Below are 24,802 nucleotides of genomic sequence, written 5' to 3'. Positions count from 1 at the left end.
ACATGCTTGCAAGCGTGACATCCATTGTGTTAGGGTCATTTAACTTTATTAGGTTTGAAGAAACCCACAATGTTGCTCGAAATGTTGAAGGTTTTGTTTAATAAATTCGTTTTAAAGGGTCAGAAATTTTTAAAATCTATACTGCATTTACTATAACGCGAAACTTTTAAAGGTAAATTGTATGTAAATTTTATTTATTTTGTATTTCCATCTACTTTTATTATAAAGTCAGGGAGTGGAACCTATCTTTTGATAAACTTTTTATAGTTTTCGTTGTTGATGATAGATTTTTTTGATTACCCGATTTCCCAATCAGTAGCTAAGGCAGGTATTATATATAATTTGATTGGTTTCCATTTTCAACATCGTTGTTCGTTGTAGTTTTATATTCTTAATATACTTTTAATAGCGAGTGATTATTAATGTTTGTGATTTTTTTCCTCAGGTTGCTAACTTATTTAAAATTTTATGATGGCATACCTGATTGTCAGAGTGACATTTATGACACCTGCCATCGTCTCAACCAATCAACACGTTTGGTAGGCGTGCTTATGTTAAAATTGGCAGCTGTGTAAACTCGCGTGGATGCCAATAATTCAGAATTACCAACACAAAAATTTGCATTAGACGTTTTATTTTGCACTGTTGTATATATTTCTTGAATCGTATCTAAAGATTTTTAAGAAACTGTCAAATTCTAGCATATTATTAATCAATTCGCGCAAGGAGAAAACTATAGTATGAAAATATCGCTGAAAAGAAATATGTAGCATCTTAGCTTCTATTGTATTACAAAGTTATGATTTTAGTAGCATCTAAATAAACAAAAAAAAAATGAAATTGTCAAATACTCTTCACGGAGATTTTATTTCTGTGACGAATGTCGATCGAATCGCAGTTAAAATTAATGGGAATAAGCAACATCGGTGTAATTACTTTAAATACGTCTATATTTTCTTCTTAAATTTATGGGACTATCACAATACACAGAACAAATTGGTAATTAAATATAAATATAATTATTATGACAAATATGTACAATTAGTAGCAAAAACTATATTCTGCCGGGACATCACATCTGGAAAAAACTCATAAATTATACAATTCAATTTACAAAATAAACAACACACCATAAACGCAACATCTTTTTACTAAAATAATCGTCATTATCGACTGACTTAAAATATATCACACAGTAATTTAATGCCACGAATTTGGAAATATCGTCCCGTTATAATTATCTCTCTAAAATATTTAATATCTTACAATTCTTAAGTAAAAAAATGGCTCAGTCATACAAAAGTATAATTCACTTTTATCACAAGCACTTACAATCGCTTAAGTTAAGGTAGTTTCATAGAGAACCGTTCGCTCCTCGTCCACCTGCCTCAGATGTCACCACAGTTCCGTCACTCCGGGCAGACTGCTCACTTCGACGACATCTTCTTCCTGACGTAGCCTCAGCGCCGCCCTCCTCCTCCTCGAAAATCTGACGGCCAGCATCGTCAGCGCTACGGCCGTCCCCAGCATCGCTGCCGCGAGGACGAGCATCCCCGGGTGTACCCGCTCCCGCTCCCCAGCGCTGAACATGGACATTTCTCCGCGTTCATGCGAAGAATTCGAATTAACGTCTACGTCCGACGTGACCGACTGCACCTCTGGGAACAACTCCTCTGACTTATTATATGCGTTAAAAGTCGCCTCCTTCGAGCCACCCGCTAAATCCCGGGAAATCTCAGCTCTGGCGCTCTCATTTGCATTCGTTAAAACCGATGAAACTGTCGTCTCGACGCTCCAAGTCTCGTTGACGTCGAACGGAGCGAAGAAATTTTCCACCAATTTGAAGTCGACGCTTTCTTCGGTTCTTTTGCTTGTGGGGACTTCCGTGGTGATGGACGATAACGGCGTGTCTTGTAGATCGACCAGTAGGGTTCCCCACAGTTCCGGAGGGCTAGCGCACGTTATTTTACGATATTCCGGTTCGTCCTGTCTCCGCATCCAAGTTGCCAGCCATTCGAGCTGAGTACAGTTGATTCGGTTGCCTTGAATGTGGAAGATTCGGAGCTGTGGGAGAAAATGTAGCAGATCGGAGCGAATGTAGTCCAATCCCGTGAAGGATAAGTCGAGTTCTTGGAGTTGTCTGGAGGCGGCGAGAGCGGCAGTGTCGACAAGAAGCTGACGAGCTAAGCCCGGGCTGCCGGAGAGGTCTAACGTGATCAGGTGCTCAGTGGAGGACAAGGGAAATGACACTTCTTTTGGAGGTGCGATTACTGCGATGTTCGCTAACCGGAGGACTTGGAGGGCCATCGATCCCGATAAACACCCGGCTTCGAGGACCTTGATTGGGTTACGAGAGATGTCTAGGGTGACAAGAGACGTCAGCTGGTTGAAGGCGTCCGCTTCGATGAGCCGAATTTTATTGTCGTTGAGAAGGAGGACTTCTAACGCGGTCAGGCCTTGCATGTCCTTACTTCGCACTTGTTGGATTCGGTTGTGTTCCAAATGGAGCACTTTGAGTTTTTCCGAGAGGCTCTTTGGAATTTCCGTCATGTTATTGTTCGTGAGATAGAGGATGGAAAGGGAGTCGAGGCGGCCTAGAGCGTCGTCCTCAATCAATTCTAGCCCGTTCGAATCGAAATCGAGAAGTTGCAGCAGAGGATAGGAATCAAGGTCGCCACAACGTACCGTTTTGATAGAGTTTCCCACGAGGCGCAGGGTGCGAATTGAGTGGGTTAGAGCAGCAGGTACCTGTTCGAGTCCGATATTGGAAGCATCGACTGTCTGGAGACGTTGTCCTGTTCCCACAAGAAGAACTGGTTCGCGTGATGTACCCAGTCGCGAATTTCCGGCCAACAGTAAACGTGCTAAACTCGGAAGTTGAAGACTACCTAGTTCCACACGAACCAAGCGATTGAAAGACACGTCAAGTTGTTGCAGTTTCACTAAACTGATGAAACACTTCTCATTGAGAACTTCAATTTGGTTGCTGCTCAAGTTAAGATACTGTAACGATTGTAGTGGTGTGAAAACCTCGTCTTCGAGGGTCGTTAAATTGTTACTAGATAAATCTAAACACTTTAAGGAGACAAGTCCACGAAAACTGTCCGAATCGATCACTGTTAAAGAGTTCGCACTTAGATTGAGCGTCTCGAGGTTACGCATTGTCCTGAACGCCTCCTCCACGGTCACTACTTCATTGTCGGACAAATCCAACAGTCGTAGGCTCGTTCCGTTCAACTGCGCCAAACTAGCGATCTTATTCCCCGAAAGTTTAACATAACGCAAGTCCACAAAGTCACCAAAAGTCAGATTCATTAAATCCGGAACCACGCTCCTCTCGATTGTTAACCGGTCGAGATATGGCAGCTTAATTTCCGCTAGACTCTCGATAATGGCTCCTAATTCCTCCTCGTCGAGATTAGCCAGTGTCAGATCATATGTCGCTCGGTCTAATTGGGTGACGTTCTCCGGGAAACCTTCGCACAGTACGGAAGTCTGATCGGGTTGCAGAGGATGCCGCGTGCACGTGCACATGTCGGGACACGCGCCCGTCCGTACTGCTGCCGCAAGCACAAGAACTAGCACCAAGTGCGACATCTCTTGATGGTCACATGCCCGAAGAAAAGTTCACGTTTCACCGACTGCTGATGTGCACGAATCCGGCCGGCATCAGAGTGGCGTCGACTAGGTCGGATGGCTTCGAGCTGCCCACTGACATTCTGGTAGGCGTCCCGACGTTCGACCCAGTGACGACGCGCGCGCCGTCGAAACATGCACCATCACCGACTAAATGATATTTTCTTTATAGCGCTCTTCGTCTAAACAAACGCTAAAACTTAATATGCATTTCACGAGTTGACGACTGCTGGTGATGCTTGCGTTCACGTCTTGTACGAATAATATTCGCGAATGAGTTCAGGTTGACAGACGACTTTTACTTCTTCGTCTTCTTTTATTAACAAATTCATTCGGAACTCTAAATGACGACTTCGCGCCAATCTTCGACTGTTGCTGTTTGTATATGTATATTTATTTTAATTTGTAAGCAGACATACGGATTTTCGCCTTATCAAGTGTGCTTAAATATGCTGCTCTACAAACAAAAACCATTCAGAAAAAGAATATAAAGACTTTATTAAGTTGGACATGCTGATTCTAATTCTGCAATCAGTTTTTTTTCTGTGCTTCACATCAAAAATACAGCAAACTGTCTGATTTTTATGTCTTAATTAAGTTTCTTTTTACAATCAACAGTTATAGCTAGTATCTGTCCGTAACACGTATTTGTGTGAATATCCCCTATTTGCTACGCAAAAGTATAAGCTAGAGTCAGTATGATTTGGGAATAATCAAATCAGTTGATTTTCAACAAAAATATGACCATGCAATTTCTGTTCGAGTTTATTAATATTTATGGTTAACTGATGACTGACTAATTGAGCGTTATCGCCTTGTGCATATGATTTAATCTGAATACCATATTTTGTGTGAACTTTTGAAATCAATAGAAAAATAGATTAGGAAGGTGTATTTTCATTTCTGATTTTCATTTTGAAAATCAGTCATCGAAAATTAATCTTTTCTTATTTTGAAAGCAAAGTACAATTAATCAATCATCTTTTTTCAAGTTCTTTTCTTATTTGGAATGTGATGAAAACTGTTAAATTTATGTCGGCAGAAATGTCAGCAATACAAATTAACAAACGGTGGGACAGATTAAACGATTTTTCACACAGCGCAGTCGCCATTTTTTAGTAAGAGTTGCATAGCTGCAATATTTTGTCTTACATCTGAAAATTAATGTCTATTATTGTTTAGCCTGTCAGCGAACTAAATGGATTATACACAAATTACGACCGCTTGTTGTAGTCAAGGTAAGTAGTCACGGCATTGCGATAAACGTGTGCTCAAAATTAGCTAATCAGAGTCGAGTTTTCTTTAACTGTTGAACGTATGGTATTGACGACTGAGGCTGATCATTGAGATTTGTCAAGACTTAATGTTAAAAATGGACACTGTAACTAAATGTAATTTTTATGAGTAAATAATAATGAAAAACTAGAAAATAACGAAGTGCACGTTGTGTGCTCGACTTGAATCTAGAATATTTGAGAGGAACAGTTTAACGCGTCCATTTTCAATCGCTTTTTGATCATCTATCTTAAAAAAATAATTCGCGTTGTTTTGATCAAAAAAGTGTGTAATTTGTTTATGTAACTGGATATTATGGTGGATTCAACCCTTATTTAAAAATATACTCGTCCGGTGAATAACACTTTCATTTAAAAATAAAACGTAGAATAAATGGGTTTTAAAATGTTTCTTCTTTTTGGAAGTGACAACAATATTGTTGAGTTATTTAGTTGCGTTTTAACATAGGAGACTAATTTGTTTTGCTGATTTGTTTTGGGAAGTATATTACTCTTTGGTTTCATTAACATATTTATGACTATAAAATTTAAGACGAGCCATTGCACAGATATATACTAGCATTTAATAGTATTTAAGTATTTTGGTTCAGGTTGTTAAAATAATGGCGTCGTCACAACAGTACTAAGAGAAAACTAAAAATTACTTATACAGTATACAATTCCGGATAGACAGATAAGTGACGGGTAACAAAAATTTGTAGATGTTTGCAATTATCACCATAGAAAATTCCTGTCGATAATATATGGGACACCGTTCACAGAGGCCAAACGATCTTGTATATTTGAAATTTGTGACGTCGTCCAAAATCGACAGCCCACATTGTTGGAAACAACCACACTGTGTAGGCCCGTCCATCGGAAACTTGGTCGGAAAGTTAATTAACGTGAACAGTGTTTCCGGTGGTTATTAGTCGAAAAACAAAATTTATTAAAATTGTATTTATTACATAATAAAGTTAAAAATAAGGGAATGACATGTTGATATTAGAAAAAATCCATCATTGCTGTTTTTTGCGTCTATATTGACTGAACTAAATATACTTTTTAATTAACATATTTTTTGCGCTGCGACTACACCCCGGTGAGCTTTTGTGGCTCTTTGTGTTAAATAATGTACGATGTCAAGTCACTTTTAATCGTAAACACAAATGATGTGTACACACGCACGCACAAAAAATTATAATTAACTTGAAAAGTTTATGTTTGTTGTGTATACTTTGGCTTCTGTTACATTAAACTCGACTGATGAACTTTTACTGTAGGGAGGTCATGTTTTCATTTCAATCAAGTCGGACGTAATGCTGTTCCGCTGGCAAACGTATTTTAACGTAATCTTATTTTCTACTTGTCCTTGTAATTTCCTTTGTTTTTAAATTACCGCATTTTTTATCGGGAAATCTTGGAGTCGTTATTCCTTCTGAACAATCAGGGGTTGTATACGACGAGATATAAATGGACGGAAAATAATTGTTTCTTTTTAATTACGCTTACATTTTCTTTGCTTCGGTGGCCACTAATTTTAAGGACGTAATGATAAATTAAAAGATAAATGGAGGAGGAAGCGGGTAGTCATTTTCATCATGGGACTAAATTACCCTTTGTATTGGAAGTTCTTATTTTGTTTTTAATTATGTCCCACAGAAGAGTGAACGGTTAGATTTGATAGTGAGTTGTATTCGATGACTGGTCAAATAACTATCTCTCTGTGTTTTTGGAGCCCTGTTCATCGAAACATTATCGGAAAGAAAAAACCAATAGTTGCTGATGAAAATTTTAAAACTAGGGTTGGTATTCATGACGGGATGAATACATGAATGTTAATTTATGAGTTTTATTTTACCCTCCCTATCTCATTTCTCGTTCATAGATTGAGATCGATACGTTGAACCTGATAATTTAAAAATATATGTAACCCCACTGAATTAATAAGGGAAAGCTGAAACGGTTTTATATTAGCTAGTAATAATGTGAAATTGAGGAATGTTGGAATTCTAACAGCTCTCGACCTGTCTTCACATTCCTGCGACTAGGGTGAATTTTAGAGGTGATTAAAATATTCATTTTTTAGTAAAGTTGTAATGATGGCTAAGTGGTATTTGGCGTCAAAATTAAAGCAGTGACAGACAACTTCAAGTTATAATGTTTTAATATTAACTGGGTTTGAAATAAATTGATGACCAGAATCTATACTCACGTCGCGTCGTCTCCAGTCTACGAAAAAGCAAGGTATAGTAGGGACACAATGTAGCGGCAGCCGAAAATTCATGTTAATAGTCGTGAATTTATCCACTTCATCTGATCACGCAGTAAAGCTCGAAAATTCGAAATAATAAAAACAGTTTTACGGACATGAACGCTGCCGGGTCCCAATTTCATTTAAATTCTGCATTTTATGAATGTTTATGTATTGAGAATGAGAGAGCTTAGAGTTGATATCAGCACGATCGATTTTATTCAGACTCCGAATATATATTTTTTGAAAATCAAAGAAGCTGGGAGAAAATCCATTAAACTGTCCTTACTTGAGGGGCATCGTTCTTGAGCTAGTGTCGGATGATTAATGGGAAGCTGGTGATAGATCACTTTCGCATATGTCTACCCGCGGCATCTTGTTCATTAAATATAACGACCTCGCACTCGAATCCTCTAAGGAAGATTAAAAGCTTGTCATATTAAAATCAGACATACACTCCTGTATAATAAGAAGCCTCACGACTCATGAATATGCCACACTCGCCAATTAGCTACATAACTTTCTTTCACTTTGACTTTTATTGAATCGAAGTCCAGCTGTCATTTTTCAGCCGAAAAGTGTCCAATTTCGCTTGTTTGCGGACAGATTTAAAATCATCCGACAGATTTGGACATCATGGGAAGCAAGACGGATGACGTACGGAAGAATCTTGCGGGCTTTCCACAGGATAATGGTCATCTTGGACACAGCGCCATCTAATGATTTATGCAGGATTACTACAAGTGGACGTCGTCGGTCACGGCTTGTCTCAGACCGTAAAAAGATTGATTATCAGGCGAGCTAAACTCGATGAAGCACTGTTGAGGCTTTTAACGTCGTTTGTACGTAATATACGGTTGTTGGCATTCGTTCAGAATGAGAAGAAATTGGGTTGGCCCGAATATGACAGTGATATGTTTTATGTTTTGTACCCTTAAATGCTATGTAAAAATGAGAAGCGCGTTTAGAATGTTACATTTTCGGAGACAGAAATGTGTATTTTTGTTTTTATTTATTACCTACCGTGGATGAATCGTCGGTGGGCTTTCTTCCATTTAAAAGTTGAAATTATTTACCGTCTTTTAGAGCGTTTCACTCGAACGAGTTGGTTCATTTTATGTAAGAGCGAATTGTCGATGTTGCTCTTTAAAGTGATTGGAAATATCGCTGCCTCGAAAATTGGTATCGACGTTTTACTTGAGATAAGGACGTAATTTGCTATGAATTAAATTGTGCAAGAAATGCTTATTAAGTTTATTTTGTTTTGCTAGCGCTACTAGAGACTTGAAACGAAGACAGACGAGTAAAGGAATTGACTAAAATTTATGGATTGAACAATCACAGAATAAATGTTTTCGTAACAGTCCAGTACAAACGTGGTTGCAAATTGTCATTGCGAAACAATGTTTTTTTCTTAAACATGGCAAAATCTAGATTTAGTAAAAGTAGATAACAAATCTAGCACAAACGTGATTTTCGTTTCGCGGATCACATCATTTCGTGTTTTTTATGGACATTTGAAGTTTAGAGTTCATTTCGGTCGGGCTGCGAGATGACTGGCAATTGTTTGAAAAATCACGTATTTCCGTATCATTCGAATACCATAAAAATAAAACGACTGGTGAACAGTAACAGGGTAAAAAGTATCTTTAGTTTGTCATAGTCCAATAATAAAAAGGGCGTCTCTGAATAAATTTATTCATAACACTAGTCTTGTTACCTCTGTTTCACTACCTCCACAAAAAAAGGAAACTTGAAGTTAAAAGTATATTTTTTCAGCAAAAGATGCTATTGTCGTGATTTTGCGAGGAACATTTTATTTATAAATATACAACTGCACAGCGATTCCAAAAAACTAGTAAAACGTTTGGCTAATGAAGCTCACATGTGTTATTTAAAAATTAGAAAATGTTTTCTTCAGAAACAGAACTGAGACAGTTAAGTTTATTTACATACCAGATCATTATTATTTTAAACGTTTATAGAAGAAAATATTGACAGACGTAGTAACCCGTAGTCTGCTAATTTTGTGGCAAAGTTGTCTTTTGTTTGGAAAATGTCACCTCTGCATATACGCACATTGTTGATTTACGGAAACTCGGAGAGGGGATTTTCATAAATCATGCCCTAGCGTCAGCACATAAGCGCCTTTTTATGTGGATAATTGATTATTACGGTGAAAATAGGAACAATATGTGTTCTAGCTTCACTGTGCATCAAAGCAAAAACTGTTGGCATTACCATACTTCATCCATCACTCATTCAGTGCAAATGGAACACATAGCGAATTCAATATGTGACGCAAGATAAAATCAAATCAGCATTTGAAATATCGAGAGGTATTTCCCTTAGAATTTCTTGTGCTTCCATTTGTATCGTTTTATTCCCGAGTACTTCTCGACTTTCGTTTAAGATTTTCGTAAGTTCCTACTTCGCGTTCATAAATCATCTATGTGTTAAAAATTTCAGCAATAATTTTTCATGCATTTCACCCCAAACGTTCAAATCTTTTTATACTTCTACTGTGTATAGGTTACTTATCGTGATTTACGCGCGTTTTTTGCATTTTCAAGTACATTTAAGACTTGTATCGAATCACTTTGAATTCATTGTAAAGTTTCCAACAAGAAGCGCTTTTTAAATGGGTTTAAAATTTGAGTGTTTGATGGAAGTTCTTTCTTTTGTAAATAACCGAGTGAGTTGGCGAGCGATGTCAGGATCGATGTGCTCAGACCATTTCACTAAACCGAGTGTTAGTTCCTGTTCCCTGGTAAGGACCGTTTAATGATGCTAATGCACAGGTCACGATTCAGACTACTAAACCATTTCACTACAATGCCATTATCATCCCCTCGTTCAACTTCTTGAAATGTTCGTGGCCGAGAACTCTGAATCTTCTAAATGATGCTCGTGAAACACATTTTTTTATACAACGCTGCATAAGAAACTAATTTACACTGAAAGGTTTTTGAGATTACAAACGCAATTATTTCAGATTGGAGCAAAAGATTCACTTAGCATTTTTAACAGTCACGACAGTGATAAGTTGTTAAGCTTTTTACGGGAAAGGTGTTTTTATTTTATCGATTTATTCAGTACTAACTTATCTCTTGTAATTTCTGGATTCTTTTGAATACTTGAAAATTTTAGACATCGTTAAATCTGCAAGAGAATTACTAGCAGTATAGAAAATAAATTAGAATATAAAGTTCACAAAATAAAACGTTATTTAGAGACGTCATAAAATTGATCGCAGCATTTTGAATTTCACTGCATCAGAGAACGACTTTTGAAATGATGATCCTGGTTTTTAAAATTATATACTTGAAAGGGTTATTGTTTTCTTCATAAAATATGATTCTTCGAAAACTTATGTACATGTTCAATATTTTGTTATGTATTTTTACATAAGTTTCATGTTGTTATACGTTGTAACGTATAATTATTAGATCTGATATTATTACTAGATGGACATTGTAGTATTACCGTGCACTGAGTGATCAAAGAAGATTTCCGTTATTTTGAATGTTTAGAAAGTAATAATTTTTGAAACACATCTAAAAACTCATGTCCCGTTTTAAAAGCAATAGTCCTGACGAAACCGGAAGTGTTAGGATTAAATAATCTTTCTAAATTATTTGGTACAAACATAAATAAATCATTTAATGACATATATGCAATAAAATATAGATTCTATTTCAATATAACACTCCCATTCGTTTGTATTTCAATAGTATCTTTTTTACTTCCCGAACGCAAGCTAGGGAAAATTGGCAATTGTTGTTTTCATGTTTTCTCAACGTTGCCTTCTTCCTAGAATACCAACAAGTAGGTCTCCCATTTTCGTCTGTTGGTGATTTTATTAGATAGATTAAGAATATCGTGTAGATAGTAAAACGATAATCAAAATTTGACTGATCATTCCTATATAAAATTTAATGACGTAGTTTAAAAATTTTGCTGAATAAATTGTATTTAAAATGCACAAAATAATATGCTTCTATACCTATCCCAATTTTTTTACTTTATACTTGAAGTTTAAAAAAATCAAAATTGTTTACCAAACTTTTACAATTTATCTTAAAAACTACAAACCGATTGCTCTGAAATTCTGTATATGTCATAACAATAACACGAATATAGTAAATAGGTAATTAGAATTCACCTCTTCATCCAGTCTAAAAACTTGATGGCGTCAACATATAAGCTTGAAATGTAAATCTCGTTTGAAGTATATAGTGTGACCTGCTCCTTTATTTATGCTTTAATAATGTATCTATATTTGTTAAAATTGTTTATACAGAATGCTTGAAAAAAGTAAATGGAAGAATTTATTTTACTGATTAACTCAAAAACGGTTTACATACTTAATTATCGTCCCTAAACCTAGGAATTATTGTTTCTAGCGGTAGATTGAACGTATCAAAATTCATATATTTGTCACCACTAAGCAGTTGATGACGTCACCATCAAATTTATTACAAAAATCGTACTTAAAACATGCAGCATCCTACTTTAGCTGTAGTTTAATATTCCATCTTTAGAATTAAAATTTCTAATTTTAAAAATTCTTTACATTTGTTTCACAATTTCAGATCTTGGGAGATTTTATTAAGAATTTACCTATCTTCATATCTATCCTAATAAATTGATGTTGTACTAAGTTTTTATAGTTTGTTAAAGTTAAGTTGACGTCAACAAAACGCTACAACAGAAGCGTTCAAAACATTCAAAATATCAAATTGAAATATGTCACTAATAAAACATTTAGTAATTTCTACACTCTAAACTTTTTATTTGTTGGGTTTGACATACTATGGGTTTATTTTTTTAGAGATTCTGCTCTACGGATATATTTTTGATATTTGTTACTCTATGTGTGTGTTGTTCTGAAACCATTAGTCAGTACAATTAATAAAATATACATAGAAGACAAACTTTTGTAGCATAAACCATACTGTAATATTTTCATTAGTGTTAATGTTCAATAACATTAACATTATCAACACCACGTTCAATCTTAAGTTAAGTGCTTCGAAATCTATTTTTCTTGCTGATTAAAGTTTGCCAGCAGTGCGCAGTAGTTTCGGAAATTCTAGTGCATTTTCATTAAATTACAAATTACATGTTCTAACATTCGTGGCTTGCGGCAAACTCTGCGAACCGAATTCGATAGTACTTCAAATTGATTATGTTGTCGATGTATTACGAATTTATCGCGTACTAATTGCGTATAGGAGAGATGCTGCCTTAATATTGATGTTTATGTGAAATTTGGTGCGTGTATGCATTTAGAAACACCGCCGGCTGTTCGCATTACGCAATGTTGTATCAATCGAGGGACCGAACGTCCGCCACAGCTTGCTGTGATGGCATTTGATGCATGTTTCATTAAGTCCTTGTCATAACCCATCCTTTCACAAGACACCACAACTTGGGCTGGGTATATTACGTTGTAAGTAGCCGATTATGTAAGCTGTCTTGATAGTTTTGGAAGATTTAAATGAACCATGTTAGAATCTAAGATCAGTGGTGGTCTGGTGGAAACTCTTGTGTACATCTATTGTTTGGAAATAAGGCCTCACAAAAGTTTCAAGAGTTTCACGTGTCGGTTTATGTATCAGTATTCACTGAAGTTGCGGTGAGGTGATTTTTAGAAATTGTGGCTAAAGATATAGTTATGTGCATTTTAATAATGCTGCAGGAGATTGAAGACTGCTGATACACTTAGACCGTGGCTAGGCCAGAACTTTAATATTTCGAAGTTATGATAAAAGGGTTGAATCGGAGCCATTAATAAACTGGTAATCTTATACTTTTGTCGGCGTTTTTCGTGCGAGCTATAGCATTTTATTAAACTGCAAAATAAGAGCATAACTCTCGGGCTGTCTATTGTATATATTTTTCATTTTCGCATGTAAACAGGGATGAATGCAGACGTTTCGTGAATTTATTGTCCCGTCGTAGGCAATAAATTTTTGTAGTTCTTATAAATACACTTGGAAATTGCAAAATACGAGAAACTGCGAGATGTGATATTAAAATACCGCATTTCAGTTGGAATCGAAAGTAATAAAAATTTTTGGGTGCTCGGATCGATTTCTTATCGGCAATTAAAATGAAACCGGCAATAACAGGGTGCGATAATTGAAAAATAAAAGCTTTATAGAGATTTGCGCTCAACCCTAAAGCAATTATTCCCGTATCAGCGTTAAAGCGGCCATTAGATAAAAATATGCGAATGGCAATGACAACATTTAACAGCAATAATAAGCAGAATGTGCTCGGTGAACAATTATAACTAAAATTAGCTCGTAACAAGTGCGCCCAACGGCGCGAAACTGAACATTTTCCAATTTTCTGGTCGCTATTTCAGTCTCGTTCCAAGCTGAAATCATTAATTTGGTAATTAAGTTAATAAATCTGTTTTTTTTTTCGCGTCGGTCTTAGATCCAGACGGAACGACAATTTGAGATGGTTTGAATTTTACTACTTTCTTGAAGTAAGGGAAGGAACGGATTTATTTCTTCAGATCCGAATGATAAAGCCTAGTCGTTTAGACATATCCTTGGTGAATAATGTTTCACCATTTGGCTAATAAAGTTAGTTTAAAGGCATGCTTAAGTGTATGACGCGCTTACTTTATCTTGTCCATTAACATGATGAACATTTCCCATCCAAGTGCTTATCTGATAGTGACCCACATTTGGCCCAAATTAGGTAAGTTTTGACCCGGCTTTAGCGAACTCCATTGTCTTGGCCAGTTTCGAAACTGTCTAAGCTCGAGGGGGTCGTCGCAAGTAAGAATGCCGCATTTTTGTAGGGTGCCGAGTATAATGAAGATAAAATTTGCACAAACTAGGGTAGTTTTCAGATCTTTGGGAATTGGGAGCAGAATAATTTTCCAGAGTACTAAATGTCATTCGTACTTGTTTGTTTAACTTATTTATTTTACTGCATGGGAAAAATTCACAAAGTTATTTGTGCATTTATCTCACGTTTCCACATGCATTTCAAAACATATATCACGTAAAATTGTTACAAACTTTAATTATAATAATTATCAAACCATTTTTTCTTTCTCAAATAAATTGTAAATTCTGAAACTGCACCTTTTTGGAGTAAGTACGGTTGGTTGACGCTTTTAAAGTTACTGCGTGATTGATATTAACATTTATTTATACAGAGTTTACATTGTATCTACGATTTTAGATTGTTTTGTTCATAATTTCTTTAAATAATGTCATCAATTCTTTCCGAAGGAAAAATAATTATTTTTGATGATACAACACTAATTTGTGTTTTCAGAATTTCTGCAAAATGTTTTAAGATCTTAAACAAGTAGGCAAATTTTGGTTACCGTTATACATATTAACATTTTTCGTAGTCTTTAAATATATTTTTAATGTTTCAAAGTATCGATATGGGGAAGGGGAGTTGTTTAAGAAATTTCATCAGTCGTGGATAGACAAATGACACAGACACAGACAAACACAGCGTATGGATCGGAAAACAACAAGGTAACATGAAATCAGATATTCATCAATGCCACCATTTTACAGTATCGTTCGTGGAGAATTTGAAAGAAAAACAAAACATTACATTTGCAACGTTTATAATAATTTTTCTTCAAGTATGTCCAATGGAAAACACGTTGATATTTGTGTCAAATTTTTTTGGTGTACCCTTGACAGTGTGTTATGACAAGATCAGTACTAGTTTTACACAAACAAACTCAAAAGTGTTATTTATGGTCGCTGCCACCTTCGCCATGTTGCCCCTTTTTAATGTACACTGGAATTCTATAATTCCCGTAACCTATTTATATTTCTTATTATATGTATATGCTAATAACTAATAAGGAGTAGATCCTAATTCGTGTCAGGAATTATAAGGAGAATCATTATTATTGCATATATTTTAAAAAACGTTTAAATTTTACCACAAACTTATCTGTACATGAAAATTGTAAATTTCCATTTATTTACTTGTACTTTAAATAGGAAATTTGTTTCAAATCCATTTACTTTTTATTTTCTTTTACTTGTTGGGAATTAATGGCCGTGTTAAATCAGTATAAAACACACTCTCAAGAGCTGCACCATTTTTCTCTTCTATTGTTGCATAGGGGGAACGAGTGTATAAGAGCATCACATCAGTAAAGTTAAAAGAGGAGGGTGTTTTTTTACACGACTGTGAATAGCAAGCACGCACTCGTCGCATAAAAAAAAGGTAACTTAGAACGTACGTAATGGAGTCATTACTGTATCGAAAGTGTCAGGGTTAAGTGATGGGTTATTACGATTAAGATTGCGAAAGCCGTCTGAATTAACTATGAATAATGGCCAAAGTTTCCCGAAGTGTCAGACTAGTTAGGTGAGTTCAACACTTATGCACCAATCATAATTGATTAACCGATTATTGGACGGGAATTATCAAGAGAGCCATGCGTCAGCCTCATATCGCTCACATTCAAGCTAAATCCTTTCGCCATTATCGAGCATTTGAGTCTTGTGTCGCTGATACACCAGTCCAATAAATGTCTGCCAATTTGTCATTCCCCAAAGGGACTTTATACACATCCACCTGCAAATAAAAAATAACACCAGCTTACCACACCACCCTATATCATCGCAACGTTATTAAACCTCATTTAAATTGCGCACGACTGTACAGTCGGCCTAAAAAGTCATTATTTGCGTCAGCTTTTCGACATTTAAACGATGAATAATGTGTCTCATAGTTCATCGTATGTGGATTTGCTGAAGGCCTCAGATCTTGCCCTGTCGATTTTAGTCCTCCCTCAGCAATTTATGAAGCTTTTGAACGCATTCGATCTCGCTGATTGTGATCGATAGCACGCATTGCCCGTTTGAACGGCATCATTCGTTTTGTGGGGTTCCCATTTTCAGAATCAATCGATTCGTTGTAATGACCCATTTTACTCTATACAGATTTGTTTTTAAATTGCAAAGATACAACCAGCTATTTGCGTCCATCAAATCCTAACGAATAATCTCAATGCTCGGCTTTTGTTTTTAGACAGGATTCCCACTTTTTCATCCGATGGAAATAAAACCGGCTACAATTTCCAAATCGCACTGGATCGTGCCAGATTTAGTTTCCATTTTTGGTTTATTTTTATTTGTCTATCAGCTTATCTAGTAACGCTCATTTCTTCTTTATATTGGTTCTCCTACTGGAGGTTGGCGATCTTTAGCGCAATTTGAATCTTATTGACAGCAACTCGGAACAAAGAGGTGGTGTTTTTTTATACCAGTGTCGTACGTTTTTTCAGTCATTGTGTACTTCTCGAAATCTGTTTCTCGGCTCTTGTTTTGCGTTGCATTACTACTTAATAATACATATATTTATATCATTCATGTCAAACTAGATGCCCGAAATATTCTCTTAACTTACATTCCTTTGTCCATTGGGAGAACTTCTTCATTTAGATCTTTATCTTTCTTTGATTAGTTATAAAACGAGATTACTGAAGGAGGGTAACAATCCAATAAGATAAACATTTGAAGAGAATACGTTGACTCAATTATACGTACCACTGGTATGCTTCACATGACATAAGAGTATATCTTACTTCTTATCATACATATTGCTTGCTACAAATGATAAGCACTCTTATATAAAGGGGGTAGTAATTATAGTTAAGAAGAGATGATACTTGGCGGCAGGTTAAAGGTGGTAACCACAATACCCTACACGATTTAATATTATTCACACTTGAGACACTCGATATATGGCTCTACTGAACTTTACTCAACAATTCATTTTTTAGAACCATAAATATCTCCGAAACTAAGTTACCGTTGTCGTTATTCCTAACATAGCACTCTAGCAAAATTCTGCACTGGAACTAAACGACCTATTACATTAATACGTTTAAATAAGCGCGAAAGTGCAGCGGTTGCGTTACATGCCTTATATTTTTCTATTTACGAAAAGCTAGCTCCATACAAGTTCACGGCAGCTTGCAGCATACAATGTAGAACTTTTGAGTCCTGATATTACTTTTCTCCTGAAAAGTTTTAATTATCACAGCGTTCTCTACTTTCCGTCTGGATAGTGTGGTGGTTCTAACTAACAATTTTTTAGATGTATCACTACAAACTGTAATTATGAAAATGAAGTTGTGTAATAACGAAAATTGGCGCGGCACTACGATTTCCAACCGCTGCATGTATGAATAGGCCGAGGGAAGTTTAAATGTTAGTAATTATACTTAATTTAATGGCCTGGAATGCTCGCTAAAATCTCCCCAATCGTGTCCACCAGCACTAATATCCTGAGCTTCCATGATTCCTTTTTACGAGCACTTTGATTTGCGACATACGCAGCAACAGGGCAACAGGCAACAATGGGTGAAATTGGATCGCATTCATAAAATGCCGACGTGTTTTTTTATTTTTAGATTTATCTCTAATTTGTGGTGGTGGTGTTAAAAAAGTATTGCGAAATATATGGTTGGAAAATAAGAGAGTTTAATTTGATACGGGATAAATGAATTTAGTATTTTTTGTGAAAGATAACGACATTCAAAATAAATATTGTATCGCTAAACACACGAACTGTGTCAGAACTAAACTGAGTTGTTAATAACGATAAACAGAACGACTGTTCTCATTTTTAATGTGTGAATGCTAATTGTGTTAATTGTCGAAATATTATAAATATATGTACAATATATATATTTCTGTTTTTAACTTGTTCCAAGACTAACTTCAATCATATCTGTCGACATGATATGCAGCCTTCCATTCGTAAACGAATTTGTTTCGGTGACATTTTAAAATGTCCTAAAATTTTCGTTCCAGAAAAAAGCGTGGAATTTAATTTTTTGTGTATTTTCATGTACATTTATGAGAAAATGCCTGCGTAGAAATCAGTTTAAACACAACGATTAAAGTAGCAGGCTTTCATTTTATTACTTCCCGAGCGTAAGCGGAGGAAGTATTTTAATCGAGTCCATCGGCCGACTCTACTTTTACGCTTTCTCGACCTTTCATGAACCCTACAGTACAAAGAAATAGGTCCCCTGTTTCCGTCTGTCTGTCTGTCTGTCCGTCTGGATTTTTATTAGGTAGATAATCTTAAAAAAATTACATTTTTTATTGTTTAAATCTCATTGTTCCTTACGAACATAGTACGAAACCCTGTTACAGCAGACTTGGCTTGGTGGTAGAGTTTCTGCTTCACAAACCCGGGATCGCCGGGTTGAAACTCTTTAATTTTTTATTTATCAATTTAAGGACGAGTGATTAAATAAGAATTATATTAATAATATATTCAGAACATTTTGTTCGATTGTGGCTTAATTAATTAATAATTTTAATCCAATGTTTTGTGGCGACGAACTCATTCAAATTAAATAAATTTCTTCGGATGAATAAACAAAAACACTCGAAGTTAAGCCTGTTATTATTACTGAAGGGTCATTTTTCCCGTTGGTTAGCTGCTTTAAATCTATTCTACGTTGTCTGTACTTGTGTGGATCGCGTCCTCTTGAAATTTGCGCCCCCACGGCGCAAGGGCTACGGCCGTGTTATTTATCCCGCTGGTTTTTACTTTATAGAGGTTATCAGTTATCATAAAACAAAAATCTAACATCAAATTTATATTAATTTTTCTAAGAGGGAAGTTTTGTTGGATTAAATTTCGACCATTTTAGTTTTTAGGTTATACATTACTATTCTGCATTTAACTTGACATTGACAAAAAAAATTCTCTTAAGATTATTTAGTCACAACTTCCCTCGCCCCTGAAAGATGAACGGATAAGGTTTGATTAATGATTTACATTGGTTACGTTAACCTTAAAACATTTGGAAGATTTCAGAGTATTCGGTTTTACAATTTGTTGTTATGCAATTTTGAATTTTTTCCCAAAAATCTGGATGTCTAGGATAAAAAAACAAAAGGAATCATAAACCACAAATGTAGGAGTATGTTAGTTTATAAAATTTAAATAAATAAAACTATGCAAAACTTTGAGGTCAAGTCAACACATTGGTGGAGATAAATTATACAAATTTTGGTTAGGGTTTTACCGTATACAGTCTACACAATATTCCTAAAATATATGTAAAATTTGATTGGCGCCTTTATCTTAGGTTTTTTATGCTGTCGAAAATAAAGTAGAATATCGTTAAAATTTACTTTAATTTAATTCGTATCTGAAATTATTTAGTTTTCATGAAAAATGTTTTTGTGTTACTCATCAGTTTACAGTAAACTTAATGAAAAGTGAAGCATATTTAAGTTAGTGCAAGCCAATTTTGGATTTTTTTGCGGGATTTATCGCATAAAGGACATGAAGAATCAAGACAATCAACTCCAGTTTTTGAAAATTTTAGAGGTGAAACATTGCAGTATTCTAAACAACACCTAATTGCGTTTCGTTGAGAAATATCAAATAACTCTACACAGTTAGTGTTCTTTTGTTGTAGCGTCTAGTAGATTTTTATTTTTCCCCTTTGCTGATAAGGTACACGCTTATAGTATTCACTTTCCTTATTTTAATAGGGACGTAACAAGTGGATAACATTTAGTAATTTATTCAAAGTGAAATTAAGTACTTAAAGTTTTATGCGTTGTTGTATTGAAAAAAAGCAACCGTTGTAAGGATCATATTTTACTTGCCATGTGGTAGAATTTTTCTGAGATATCTCTCTTAATTCCTGGTTGTCTTCCTATTTTGCGACCAAGTTTATTTACGATTGTTTTTGTCATCTAAACAATAATCGGTTTGAACTGACGCCTTGTGAAATGTGTTTAAGTATAGTATTGTAGTTTTTAATTGTCAAATAATAATAATACAAAGTGTCAAAACGTGGAAAGTAGTCCGTTTTAACGCCTACACACCTAGCGTAAATGTGGTGGTTTTAGTTTTCTATGGGTCCCAGTGGTAAAAGCTTGCAACTGAAATTTGGCATGTATAACGAAGATAATAAAGGACTTATATAATATGGAAATGATCTTCAAGTTCTTTATACTTATTTAAGTAATCTTTATTAGAAAAGATAAGCTCACCACAACCCTCAGATAGTCTTACTATTTTTATCTTAAACAAGTAAGAAAAATATGAAAGTAACAATTCGTGGGATGAGTTTAGCTTATGTGACTTTCAAGGATGTACAATACATACACAACACTAAAACTTTATTTATCTGTTACATAGAGAAAATATAGGAATGTAATGAAAGGTGGGAAAAATATACAGCAACAAAGTTACACTTTTCGGAACGTTTATAGCTGTGCGTATATTATTACAACTACCCATATGCATTCACAGACTTGTTACTAACGTACAACAATACAAATTAACAGTATTTTATTCATTGAGTTTTATTTGAATCTAATAAATAAGCTCCCTACTTGTGTTCCGTTTTAGGAAAATTTCTCCTCTAATTAAAATAAGATTAAACATTTTCCAACATTTCTGACATTTCGCGTGCTGATTAAATCCCTTGAAACGGAATCGAAATCAAGAATTATCATCGCCACTTGGACGTTAAATAACGCTTAAGTAAACGGCATCGAGAGCGGGAAGGAGTGGGACGGCCAATAAAAATTTTATTGGTGTTCAGCTACACTAACTGCGACTTAATGAAGTAATTATCTCCATGCGAAAGCTTCAATTTTGAGTATAGAGATGCAGCGAAGCGTGAAATCGGTTAAGATATCAGAAGCGGCTAACGCAAGCAGTTTAACAATTACGCACCAGGGTAGAGTGTCTTTGTTTAGCAGTTAAATCCAGTTTCCAAGTAGGGGAAACTCCAGAACATTTCACAAAAAGCCTTCGGCTGCGTTATAGTGAACTCCCGGATTATTGAGGCATTCTTATCTGTGATGACCACCACTCGATTTACTTCTGGAATCTTTCTTGCAGAACAAACATAAAAGTTTGTGTAAACTGGGTGGAAAGCTGTTTAGAACTCCGAAAATGGCCACGACTTATTCGGCTCGTCTTTCTAAATTTATTTATTTTGATTATCGACGTTTTATCTCCCGCTAATAGGTAGACTTGATCAATAGTCAAACAAGGGAGGCACCCCTACACACAAACTGTCAACTAGATGTAGGCAAATATTGAATTTTCAAATGTTTCGCCTCGATAAGACAATCTGCTAATTTGTGTTTACTGAGTTTGAATTACAAAAGTGTTTAAACTTGACAAGTCATAATTCAGTTTTAAAAATTTAAAGAGGAACTTGGATGATATCACTTAACGTAATTAACGCTTGTTTCACAGTGTATCGACGTTCCTTTTTATACAAAGAGTTAATTTAATGTATGTGCAAATATTGAACTGTACACAAAATTAAAAAATTACCTATTAATTTACGAAATCTTTCAGTGTATACCTAATGACGAACGGGAAAAGTATGTTTTAATTTAATCAGATTTCTTTTAACGAAATTAGCAAATCTGAAATCATGTTATTAAGACTCATTTGTTGTAAATAAAACAAAAATTAATTTAACGTCGCTTGTCATCACGATGTCGTGATGATTACTTAAAACTCTAAGAAAAATATGATCACTTTTATTTATTTGTCGGCCTGATATGGATAATTCAAGATTTTTTTTTAGTATCACAATAGAAAATGTCACAAACTATATCCTGAAATTATGCTCTATTGCGTAAGAAGTAATTACATATTAAATTTGCTAAATGTAAGAGACTATTGTTTACGGCGGACATGAGCCAGATTCCTAGTCAATGCAGGTACCGATTTAATGGCCTTAGGGGTAGGGTGTCAATCTTCGACCGTAGCGAAAAACTACATAGGGGACTCAGTTACAAATATGATGGAAACGTCAAAAAAGTTTTAGATGATATTAATGGCTCAACTAACCTCAAGAGTGACACACAGTAAATTTATAGCTAATATAATACTGTAATGAAAAATAACTAGCCCTCAGTTTCTCCCACTGCATTTCAATAACATTACAATCGATGAAATAATGTGATTCAAATTGTTTTCAGTTGAATTTATTAACAGTATGGAATTTAATGTTATTTTTGTTTTATTGGTCGAAATCATGCATTTTCGGGTGTCTTAAGATCATGGGACTTCGCTTCATGTCGTCCAGAAAATAGGTATTTTTGGACTAGTGCAAAAATAATTCTTGTTACATAATATACGGGTGCTCCAAATTTCATTAGTTTAGTTTAATAAAAAGATATGAAAGGGAGGTAAGTTTTAAATAAAACAGATGATTTGATAAGATTGCAAACAATATATTGCCAGATTGTTGAAAATATTTTATCTTTGGTTTTTATTTTTCATTAACTTCTCTTAGAATAGGTATAGAGGGTTAGATCGACCCCTATTTCAGCAAGACAATGCACGCCCACATACGGCAAGAGTCACAACAGAGTACCTTCAACAACATAATGTTCTCCCCTGGCCTGCTCGTTCACCAGATTTGTCACTAATCGAACATGTGTGGGATAACATAGGCACACGTCTAGGTAACTTGCAGCATCCCCCGAATAATTTAAATGACCTTCGTATGCGGATTTAGGAAGCTCGGGACGAGATCCCACAGGACACCATAAACCATCTTCTTTCAAGCATGCCTCGCCGAGTAAATGAGTGAAATCACGATGGACCCACACATTATTGAATAATTTTTTTTATTTCACAAGTTTTAGGCCTGTTATTTTAATCATTTATTTGGTTCGATTTAATGCAGGGTTGGTGAAACTTTCAGTTTTATCAATCAACTAATTCAAGGTATTCGGATTTTTATGGAATTCAGTATATTTTCGCTATCTTTACTTGCCAATATCAGGTATTAAATACTTTATGTTCAGTCGACAAGTGCCTAGTTAAACTTTTGAGACTTGTGGCAAACCACCCTTATAACTAATCATGTATGCAAGATTTACAGTGTTTAATAACCAAAGTAACAAATTTTGAAAACAAAAAAGAAGCTTCATAGATATGTGATGAAATTCTTTCAACATCAGAAATTGTTGGTCGTATAAAAAAGAGTAACGTTAAGGGGTTTACTGGTCCGAAACAAATTAAGGACGTCGCTTCTCTCCGTCTGTAAACTTTTTGTCTTTTGTCTGACCACTAAACGACCCTTATTGTTCTTAACACTTAATGTATTATTATATATTCTGTACTACGAATAATATAATAAAATAAAATTTGTCTAGACGCCAACGATGGTAAAAAATAATCAAGCATTATCGTCTTAAAGGCATTGCATTACTTGCTAAAAGACGAAATTAAAGTTAGAATTAACATTATTTCCCAGCATTTAAATTGAAATGTTAACTTGAGCCTTGAGTTTTCTCTAAGAGTTGAACCATTAATTCTCGCAATATTTGTGAGTTTTTTGTACGATACGTGTTAAAATCTAATAAATGGATTTATTGGTTGGTAGACTAATTCTAGGAAGACGAGGACTGCGCTTTTACTACCATGTTTTTAACGAACTTGAATTATATTTATTGTTGTTTATACATATTTTGCTCCAACGTCTCTCCTTTAGTATCTTAGATGTTGTTATAAATTATATAGCATTAACAATGCAACGTAAGTGGTGAGAATAGTAATAAATAAAGGGACATATCGTGAATAGACTTGTTTGTTTTTCATATCTCTGTGCAGCTATATTTGTACTTATCTGTTGAATAACCTCGTAATTTCTACCACCACAACTAGAATCATTTTAAAGGCAATATATCTTGTACAGCAGGCAGACAGCACTCCAAATAGAGAATTTATTGTCTACCATTGTTTATTTTAAGCTGGCCCGTTAAAGGCACATTTGCATATCTCCCGATTTCTATCTCTGAGCATTAATGAAAAACGAGCAAGAATCGAACCGTGATGAATAGTTTATTAGGGCAGTATTTTCCTGACAAAGCCCCCCACAATGAAAGCACAACTAATAAACGTTTTGTGAGTGTTTACCCCTTCAGAATTTATGATATCATTAAAATACAAAGCGAATTAATGCGATCGGTAAAAATATCGTCGGGGATAAATTCCCAAATGCATCGGTCGGTTTCACTTCCGCCCCGCCACGAGGGGACACTAATGTGCGTAGATGGGGGTTGCTACAGCGATAGCATCTAATAGCGTCCCAGTAATGACGGCGGCCCTAATTACATACCTTACTCGGAAGCCACGTATGATCTATGGCAATAATGACACTGTTACAGAAGTCTTGCGGTATTATTACTGTCGAAATGGCGCAAAGACACGGCTCATGTTTAGGGTGGATTAGCGATGAAGACTTTATGTCACAAAGAACATTATGGTATACATATGGCTTTCGTTACAAGCCTATAGCATGCTGTCGAGGGGAGCACACAATAAATGTTTTGACATGATGTTGCTGAAAATGAAAAATGGGAACAAGTTTTAAACTGGGAATATTGACAACAGCCATTCGTTAAAATTCATACTTCTTATGTTCCTGAGGGTAAGGTTAGTTGCAGGGGTAAGTAGGCAAATGGATTCAGTGTTGCTTGAAACTGAAGCGGAGTCATTCTGCAGGAACTTCCTTAAATCCATCTTTTTATACTTTTATTGCTATCGTTGAGATGAGAGAGGACAGCATGCAATTTGCTATTGAAATTTGCTAAACTTTTTT

At 35.3% G+C, this 24,802-nt stretch overlaps 2 protein-coding genes across 2 annotated transcripts in view; one reads left to right on the top strand and one right to left on the bottom strand.

Annotated features, from left to right (window-relative positions):
- LOC135126715 (protein timeless homolog) overlaps nt 1-24,802 on the top strand; it is a 130,008-nt gene that overhangs the window by 25,934 nt on the left and 79,272 nt on the right. The gene's annotated exons all lie outside the window — the stretch shown is intronic.
- Nucleotides 933-3,698, bottom strand: 2mit. Its single transcript, XM_064052819.1, has one exon. It carries the CDS (start codon nt 3,595-3,597, stop codon nt 1,396-1,398), a length of 2,202 nt encoding a protein of 733 aa, XP_063908889.1. The 5' UTR covers nt 3,598-3,698; the 3' UTR covers nt 933-1,395.

Source organism: Zophobas morio, unplaced genomic scaffold (genome assembly GCF_036711695.1).
Source record: "Zophobas morio isolate AGI-343-1 ecotype UQ-CSIRO unplaced genomic scaffold, CSIRO_AGI_Zmor_V1 ptg000011l, whole genome shotgun sequence".
Taxonomy (NCBI): Eukaryota; Metazoa; Arthropoda; class Insecta; order Coleoptera; family Tenebrionidae; genus Zophobas; species Zophobas morio.
Note: the sequence above shows the minus strand (reverse complement) of the source record. Positions and strands in the feature narration are given on the sequence as shown.

Excerpts from the sequence above, each read along its gene's own strand:
- 2mit (XM_064052819.1), bottom strand. The coding sequence starts at position 3,597 with ATGTCGCACTTGGTGCTAGTTCTTGTGCTTGCGGCAGCAGTACGGACG.